Here is a 9,137-nt window from a genome sequence, read left to right on the forward strand (position 1 = left end):
GGTTGCGGTCGGGCCATGGCTGAAGAAGCCACTGGAAAAACACGGATCCCACCGCAGGGCCCGACTTAGGTTTCACCAGGAGGGAGCAGCCGCCGGTGCTGCTCCCGAGGAATGTCCGCTCTCCGGCCCTTTGGAACCTGCTGTCTGGGGAATCTGGTCTCGGGGTGGCTGCTCTCAGCCCCCTTTCGTCAGGCTGTGACCCTTGGGTGTGTCCTAGAACACACCCTGGCCCAGCCATACTCCAGATGCTATTGGAGACTCCTTATCTGCTTGCATGCCTCTGATGACAGGGAGCTCACCCCCTACTGGCCATCCCTCCATTTCCATAGGAAGCCCCAGAATGGAGGTAAGCGTGGCCTGGGCCACCTGGCACCCTCCTGGGCCTCTCCCCCGGCACTTAAATGGACCAGAATGCCTTTCTCCAAAACCCACTTATCATCCCACAGGTCTCAGCACCCTCCATCTCAGAGCCACAGGCCTGGGAGGGGGTCGGCACATCCATTGGGCACCTGCTGGACATGGAAGCACTCATATCTCCTCACTGCCCCTCCCAGTGAGGCTGGTCCCACGATTTGCCCACTTTACAGATGGGGAAACGAAGGCTCAGAGGGTTCACTTGGCTTCCTGGAGCCGCAGGCACAGATTCTGGAAGGAGGAACTTCTCCCCTCCCAGCGTGGGGCACCTGGCAACCTCGTGTGCAGGCTGGGGCAGCCCCTGGTGGCTGAAAAGGGACCTGCAGCCTGGGCCTTGTGGCTGTCCCCTCCCCTCCCCCACTCACCGCCCCAGGACCCCCTCGTTGGAGCAGGGGCGCTGGGTGACCTCTGTTGGGCCCCACAGAGACCCCTGAACCCAGAGCACGGACCTGTGAGTCAGAACCAGGCCCTGTGGCAGCCCACCATTCACCCTCGCAGCCTCAGTTTCCCCAGCTCTGCCTCGAGGTCATGACTGTGCATGGGTGGCATGCAGTAGGCGCTCAGGAATTGCAGTTGTCTACCCTCGGTGACATGCAGGAGAGGGGCAGGGACTCCAGCTGAGTGTCCTGCATGGCCCTGTCTCCCCTCCCACGGGATCTCGCTGGCCAGCACCATCTCAGGAAGGCCTGGAAGGGCTCGGAAAGGTCCAGAAAAGCCCAAGGCCACAACTGTTGCATAAACAAAAGCTGCCTCCTCCGCCTCCTCTGAAGGGAAACGAAACTGAAAGCCTCAGCCTGTAGACAGCCCACTACTCCAGGGCTTCCAAGGTGGGAGGTCATTGCCAACAAGTGGACAGCCTAGAAGGTTCCTGCGTGGCTTCAACCCCCCCCCCCCACGGAGGTGTGGATGGCACCCACCTTTTACCACCATTCTCCTGTGCCCATGGCTGACCCCTGGAAGGAGCTGGAGCCAGGGGGCCGCAAGCTGCCGTGGCTTCTGGGTATCCTGCTGCTCCTGCTGGCTGTGGGCCTCACGGGCCCCCTGATCTTCTTTGCAGTCAAGGCCAACAGGGAGGCCTGTGCGGACGTCCTCCAAGCTGAACGAGCCAGTCGCAACAGCACCCATCAACTGCAGCGCCAGCTGACCTGGGCCTGGGAGGATTTACAGGCCGCCGAGACCCGTGCCCTGACCTGCAACCAGACTGCGGTAAGCTGCCCTGACTCCCACCAGGCCCTGTGTGGGGTGCCTAGAAACTCTCCCCAGAAATCCCCGCAGGGGCCAGGTGGAGGTGGGGGAAGCCTTGTAACTGCCTCTGGGCCCCCAGGTCAGGGGTCTGGTCTCCCCGTGGGGCTGAGAGACCTCCAGCCTCTCTCCATGGGCGTGGAAATCCCCACCAGGGTCTGGATGGGGTCCCACCAGACCCTGAAGAAGAGGCCCTTGCCACTTCTACTGCACCCCTGGACCCAAAACTTTCACCAGTGGCTCTGATGTGGGGAACCTGGAAACTCCCGTTGGACATCTAAGTTACACCCAGAAACCCCCCCTTGATGGGGTTCCAGGGGGACCTCTAGATCTTCCCAGTCACTCGTCCAGGAGATCTGGAAATTTCGACTACAGTATGCATGTGGGAAGCCTTAAAACCCCCCTTTAAAAGGATCCCATCCTTTTTGGCGGCCCTGGGAGGGTGGGAGGTGCGGCCATTCTTCCAGGTTGGAGACTGAGGCCAGGGGAGGGCTGGAGGGACGCTGGAAGCGGATTTAGCTGGAGTCCCTCCGACTCCGGATTCCGGGAGGGAGCCCAGGCCCCAGGGCCAGCAGCCAAGGCCCCAGGGGGGCCCTGCTCGCTGACCGGCCCCTTCCGCGCAGGTGGGCCTGGAGAACTCCCTGGCGCTGGAGAGGGCTGGGGGCCAGCAGCTGCAGGCGCAACTGGAGGAGCTTCGGGGTGAGTAGGGGAGGGGGCCGGGGTTCCAGGTACGGGGGCGCGACGGGGAGGGGGTGGAGTCTGTGGGGGAGGGACCAGGAGGGGAGTGGTCACTGAAGGGGCGGGGCCAGGAGCCCGTGGACGGGGGCACGAGCAAATCAAGGCTCCGTTGGGGGCGGGGCCTCCAGGTAGAGGGCGGGGCCAAATCCCCACGAAAGGGGCGTTGCTTGGGGGGCGGGGCCGCGGTGCTGACACGCCCCCGCGGCCCCGCCCCCAGGGGAGGTCGCCGATCTGACGCAGAAGCTGCAGGAGGCCTCGGCGGAGGTGGAGCGACTGAGGTCGGAGACCCCCGCCCCCGGCCACGGCCCTGACCCCACCCCTCCCGAGAACCAGGACCCCCTTCCCCCCACCCCGAGTACACCTGGGGCGGCCGCCCACCCTCTACCCTGGAGTCCTGGGGGGCCCCGCCTGACCGCCCCCGTCTCCGCCACAGGAGGGAGCAGTGGGCCCCGGGCGCCTCCGCGGGCAACTCGGGCAGCCCCGGCCCCGGGCCCTGGATGGCCGCCACGCTCCTGCTCCTGCTCCTGGGTCTCCCGGCGCTGTGGACCTGAGGTCCCCGACGCCGACCGGTGAGGAGGGGGCGGCCCGGGGCGAGGGTCCCCGGGGAGTGGCGGCGGGGGTCCTGGGGGGTTGGGGGTCCAGGGCAGAGGGGGTGCCTGACTGGAGTGGGCGCGTCTGCGCGCTGGGCCTGGCCCTGAGCCCCCTTCCTTGTCTTTTAGGGCGCAGCCTGCCCTGGTCCGCTCGGCTCAGCTCCCCACTTCTGCGCCGCTGAACCGGGCCACTTCCAGAAGGCCATGGGGACCCGGACAGTGGGGTGGGCACGGTGAGGGGGTCAGCCTGGAGGTGGAAAAACCGCCCAGCCGACTCCCGCCTGCCGCCCCAGAGCCGAGTAGGGCCGGAGGCTCCTGGGGGACTCTCTCTCCTGGGGTCTGTAGGCTCCCCAAAGTAATAAATAAACACCGTTCTGTGCATTCCTGGCGTGTTCCTGGGGCCTCCTGTGGCTGGCCAAACCCACTGTTCCCGCTCCAGAATGTTCCCGAAGCCCTGGGGTTCAGGCCGGCGATCCCCGCAGTGCTTCCCCTGTGGTGGTGGTAAAGACTCCCGCCTGCTCACCTGACCACTGCCCAGGGCGTGTTTCACTTGCTTGTCTGATGTCTGTGGTTCAGGGGAATCGGGTGTTGTGATGGGCCCCCTGGCCCCCCACTACACACGTACACAATGTGGGGGGCAGGAATTCAAATCTGGATCTGCGGACACTCATAGGTTAAGCCTTTGTCAGAATGTTACCCCTCCTCCATCCCCTGTACTCTTATGCATCCTGCAGCACCCAGCTCTGGGAAACCCCTCATCTGGAGCTCCTCTCTGCTTCTCCCAAGCTGAGGCCTAAAGCCCTGACAGAGCATTCACCCACTGTCCTGGACCCCCACTCCACTCCCCACCCTCAGCCCTGTCTGGCAGGTGAGGAAGCTGAGGCTCAGGGAAGTGGCCGCACTAGCTCAGGGCTTCCCAGCTGGTCAGTGGCGGAAATGGCAGTGGAGGCCCCCACTTCCAGAAGGTTCCCTATCGCCCAGGAAGCAAACCCTTCCCACGCGGTCTTGGTGCTCCCCCTGCCCCCCCATTTCCCCTCTTCCACTCCCCAGCCCCAGCCCGGACACTGGAAGGTCCCAGAGCAGCGTTGCCCCTTCCCCTTCAGCCCGGGCTGGGTTTGCCAGGGAGGAGGTAGCTTGGCCTGATAGGAATTCTGCTCATTTTGCCCCCCAGACATCCACCCCCCCACCCCAGCACGGGTATAAACTCCCCTCCACCCTCCCATGTTGTCCCCTTCTCGCGGGGCATGGCCTGGCCAGGCATTTCTGAGCAAGGGGGGGCGGTCCTGGGGCCGAGTGGGTGCAGCTGGGTGCTGGGAACTGGCAGGAGCAGCTGGAAGCTGTGGGGGGGGGCGAGAGGGGGGCAGGGGGCCCGTGTCACAGCCTCTCTGGGCCCTTCTGGCCTCATCTGGAATCTGGGAGGGGAGGTGGGGGAGGGGGTGTCACTGGGCTTTTCATCTCTTGGCTCCTATTCCGTTGTCACCTATGTACGGGGTGCCGCCCACATGGGCATTGAGGCCGAGGTGGGCTTTCTTTTAGGGCTCACCCAGGCTGAAGGGGGAGGCAGCGGGCACCAAGCACACACAGCAGCGGAAAGTGGGGGAGCAGGTCAGAGGGGCCTGAGCGAGCGGGGGCGGGGTGCCCTCTGGAGGTGGGCTGGGAGGTGAGGGGCAGTTAGCCAGGTGGTGGGGGGATGCTCAGGCCAAGGGAGCGGCAGGTGAAAGGCCCGGGGGTGGCATGTATCAGCTAGGGCACAGGTGAAGGGGGTTTGACTGGGTCTTGAAGCCAGAAGGCTCCCCCTGAGTCCCAATGTGTGTCTCCCTGTGTGCCCCCGTGTGTGTGAGCCCCCATGTGTATCCCCCCTGTCCCAGGACACCTCTTTCTCCATTAGCAGCAGGCGCCTCACCCTTTAGCATGGGACCGCAGGAGGACTTTCTCTGGGGGCTGCGTGGTGTCTGGCGTCAGGAACCTCCTCTCGGAACAGGTGGGACGCAGCTTCCCTGGCCTGGGCCAGACCTGAGACCCCCAGTGCCCCCGCGCTGGCCCCGGGCGCCCCGGGCACAGGAAGCCCTCCTGGACCCAGCCATTCACCGCAGTACCTGCTCGAGGTCCCCCTCTCCAACCCCCTCTTCCCCCCTCCCCCATCCCCACCTACCACCCCCCCTGTCTTCCCCCTCCCCCTGCCCCCTCTCCTCACACATCCCCCCAGGTGGAGCCAGGCAGCCTCAGATTCTGTCACCGTGAACCACCAAAGTGGCGGTTAGTGGGCCTGGAGGGGCGCGTGGAGCCCATCTGATGGCAGAGGGGCTTGGGTGGAGGGTAGGGGCCAGGCCCCAGCAGCCAGGGACAGTGCGCGGGGCAGGGGGCGGACTTCGTCCTCCCCTCCCTCCCCTAACCAGCCCCTCAGCTCCCTCCCATCTCTTCTCTGGGGACACCTTGGCATGAACTGCTTTCGCCACTTTGTGAAACTGCCACCTCTTTCCCAACTTTGTCATCACCCAAAACAGGAACTCTGCCCCCATTAAGCAGGCCCCCCCCACCGCCCCAGCCCACAGCCCCAGTCCCCAGCCCCACTCTCTGTGCAGTGGACGCGTCTATCCTGGGGCTTCACACAGGCAGAGTCACATGGGGCGGGCGGCATCCATATTCAGGGGGCCCCTGGAGCCAGAGCTCGGGGGTCCCGCTGGTGGGAGCCCAGTGGCCACGGGGTGCACATTTCCGTTGTGCAACAGGAGACGCTAATAAAGGAGGCTCTGCACAGTGTGGCCTGGGGCTCCCCTGATTGAGCCACCCCAGAGCCCTACTCCTTCCCCCCCCCCGTGCCCTCCCCCTCACCCCCACTCTTGAGGCCCCCAGTCGTGCCCTCCCACCCCCTCCTTGCTTCCTCCTGCTGCCTCGCACACCTCACCTGCCAGCGTCCCTCCCTCTGCGCGACATTCACCCCTGCCCACAGGCCCAGGCCTGGCCTGTCCCCCTTCCTGGGCCCTGCAGCCCAGGGCGCTGCCCCCTCTGCCCCTGCTTGGCTGCGGCCTCATGCTCCCCACTTCTGGTCTCCCCGAGGCCCCAAGCTCCCCACTTCTGGTCTCCCTGAGGCCCCGAGCACACCCCAACTTGGAATCAAGCAGACTGCCTCTGGGCCTCCACCCGGGTAGTTTGGCTTTCAGTGCTGTATTTGGTCTTCATCTTTGTTCATATGGAATTAGGGGCGAGCAATTTTTAGTTGGAATTATTTCCCAGAAGACAAAATACTTCCCTGGGTAAAAGTATATTTACTTCATAAGAGGGTTCGTGATTTATCAAAGAAGAACCATCTCAAGCATTTCCATTTTCAGTTTGAAAATATTTGCAACTCCTGTAGACCCTACAGAAAGGCCCCCCAGGACACCCCCCCAGGGCTCCCCCAGGATGCCCCCCCAAGGACACACCCCCAAGACTCTCCCCCCAGGACACCGCACGCCTGACGATGCCTTGACCTCCCATTGCCCGCTGATGCCTCATCGGGCGGTTTCTGAATGGGGGGTGACAGCGAGGTGAGCACGAGAGGGTCCCTGGGTCCGGCCAGCCAAACCAAGTCCTGCTTGGCCCTCGGAATCCCGCCTAGGGACACAGAGGGCTGCAGCCTCTCCCAAGGGTTTCATTTTTGCAGATTTAAAATAGAACAACAGATAATCCTTGAAAGCATTTTCGTTCAGTGTGAGGTAGGGTCACCATCATCCCTTTGCATGTGGAGACCCAGCCATCTTTGTGAAGTCTCTTCTTTCCCATGAATTGTCTCAGGACCCTGGTAGAAAATCAGTTTACCATAAACATGTGGGTTATCATTCCTGCACTTTCAATTCTATTCCATTGATCTATTTGTCTGTACTAAATGAATGGCATTTTTTCTTTCATTTTTGAACATCCGCTTTATTGAGATATAATTTACATTCAGTAAAAGTCCTTTGCTCTAAGGGTACAGTTAGGGGTGTTCTAGTCTGCTGCCAGACTGCAATATACCACGAACAGAACGGCTTTTAAAGGGGAATTTAATAAGTTGCTAGTTTACAATTCTAAGACTGAGAAAATGTCCCAATGAAAACAAGTCTATAGAAATGTCCAAACTAAGGCATCCAGGGAAAGATACCTTGGTTCAAGATACCTTGGTTCAAGAAAGCCGATGAAGTTCAGGGTTTCTCTCTCAAGTGGAAGGGCACATGGCGAGCACAGTCAGAGTTTCTCTCTCATCTGGAAAGGCACATGGCGAGCAGTCAGGGTTCCTCTCTGATCTGGAAGGGCACATGCGAGCACAGTGTCATTTGCTACCTTCTTCTTCTCCTGGTTTCTTGTTTCATGAAGCTCCCAGGGAGGCATTTTCCTTCTTCATCTCCAAAGGTCGCTGCCTGGTGGACTCTGCTTCTCGTGGCTATGTCACTCCGCTCTACTCTCTCTGAATCTCTTTCATGCTCCAAAATGTTTCCTTTTTTATAGGACTTTAGAAACTAATCAAGACCCACCCAAATGGGTGGAGACATGTTGTCACCTAATCCAGTTTAACAACCATTCTTGATTAAATCACACCCCCAGGGAGATGATCTAATTACAGTTTCCAACATACAGTACTGAATAGGGATTAGAAGAAATGCTACCTTTACAAAATGGGATTAGGATTAAAACATGGCTTTTCTAGGGTGCATACATCCTTTCAAACCAGCGCAGGTGAGTTTTGACAAACACCTACGCTCACAAAACTGGCACTACGACCAAGTACAGACATTTTCATGACTCCCCCCATGCCCCCATGCCTCAGCTCACCCCTGCCTCCAGACCACCATGCCTTCTGTCCCTGTAGTTCTGCTTTCTCTATAATTTCATAAAGGTGGAATTGTACAGTACATAGTCATGTTTCTTTCATTGAACATGCTGCTTTTGGGATTCATTTGCATGCCAGTTACTTTGTTCCCTCTTTTTGCTGGGCAGTATCGCCCTGTATAAATAAAGCACAATCTGTCTGTCCATTTATCAGGTGATGATCATTTGGGTTGTTTCCAGTCTATGCTATTCCTTAATAAAGCTGGTATAAGCCTTTGTGTACAAGTTTTTGAATGAACGTGTTTTACTTTCTCTTTGGTAAATATCTGGGGTTTGTACAATAAAAGTATTTGTTTTAACGTGAAATATAACATATACCAAAAAAAGCAATAATTTTCAAAGTACACTCTAACAAGCAGTTACAGAACAGATTTCAGCATTTTCCTTCTAGCTGCTCTAAAACACCAAAGGCTAAGAGAAATTTCATTATAGTGATACTCATTTGTTGAATCCTATCTTTGCTGTTAAAACTCCTCCTTCTTTCTTTTTGTTGAAAAGGGATGATGATAATATAGAAATGGGGAATGAAATTAGTGATGTTCTGGAAGGTTGGATACTCTGGGTTTCAGGACTCATCTGGCTGAGTAATCCCCTGGAGGTTATGGGTTCCAGGAACATAAATTTAGTGCATGAAACTTTTATAGAGTCCCAGAGCCTTGGGTGAAGGGATGGCATTTAAAAATATATATATATTTTTATTGACAAATCTTCGCACACATACAGTCCACATATGGTATACAATCAGTGGCTCACAATATTATCACCTAGTTGTGTATTTATCACCATGATCATTTTTATAACATTTGCATCACTCCAGAAAAAGAAATAAAAAGAAAAAAACTCATACATCCCATACCCTTTACCCCTCCTTCTCATTGACCACTAGTATTTCCAGATACCCAATTTATTTTATCCCTCCTCCCCCCTATTATTTATTTACTTTGTATCCATATTTTTTATTCATCTGTCCATATCCTGGATAAAAGGAGTAACAGACACAAGGTTTTCACAATCACACATTCACACCATGAAAGTTGTATCATTATACAATCATCTTCAAAAAACAGCTGGAACACAGCTCTACATTTTCAGGCATTTCCCTCCAGCCTCTTGGTTTACACCTTAACTAAAAAGGTAACATCTATTTAATGCTTAAGAATAACCTCCAGGATAACCTCTGGACTCTGGAATCTCTCAGCCATTGACGCTTTATTTTGTCTCATTGCTCTCTTCCCTCTTTTGGTTGAGAAGACTTTCTCAAACCCTTGGTGCTGAGTAAGGGGTGGCATTTTAAAGTAGAAGGCCGGG

At 57.5% G+C, this 9,137-nt stretch overlaps 1 protein-coding gene across 1 annotated transcript; it reads left to right on the forward strand.

Annotated features, from left to right (window-relative positions):
- Positions 1-1,136: 1,136 nt before the first annotated feature.
- Positions 1,137-3,365, forward strand: BST2 (bone marrow stromal cell antigen 2). Its single transcript, XM_077122179.1, has 5 exons — positions 1,137-1,620; positions 2,280-2,355; positions 2,612-2,672; positions 2,828-2,963; positions 3,114-3,365. The coding sequence occupies exons 1-4, from the start codon at positions 1,321-1,323 to the stop codon at positions 2,943-2,945; spliced, it is 555 nt and encodes a 184-aa protein (XP_076978294.1). The 5' UTR covers positions 1,137-1,320; the 3' UTR covers positions 2,946-2,963; positions 3,114-3,365.
- Positions 3,366-9,137: the final 5,772 nt, after the last annotated feature.

This window comes from Tamandua tetradactyla, chromosome 11, assembly GCF_023851605.1.
Source record: "Tamandua tetradactyla isolate mTamTet1 chromosome 11, mTamTet1.pri, whole genome shotgun sequence".
Lineage (NCBI taxonomy): Eukaryota > Metazoa > Chordata > Mammalia > Pilosa > Myrmecophagidae > Tamandua > Tamandua tetradactyla.

What these genes read in the sequence shown, in the direction of transcription:
- BST2 (XM_077122179.1), top strand. Translation starts at nt 1,321, where the DNA reads ATGGCACCCACCTTTTACCACCATTCTCCTGTGCCCATGGCTGACCCC. An exon ending in GCAACTGGAGGAGCTTCGGG is followed by an intron (nt 2,356 to 2,611) that starts GTGAGTAGGGGA and finishes CCCCGCCCCCAG; the next exon opens with GGGAGGTCGCCGATCTGACG. An exon ending in GCGGAGGTGGAGCGACTGAG is followed by an intron (nt 2,673 to 2,827) that starts GTCGGAGACCCC and finishes TCTCCGCCACAG; the next exon opens with GAGGGAGCAGTGGGCCCCGG.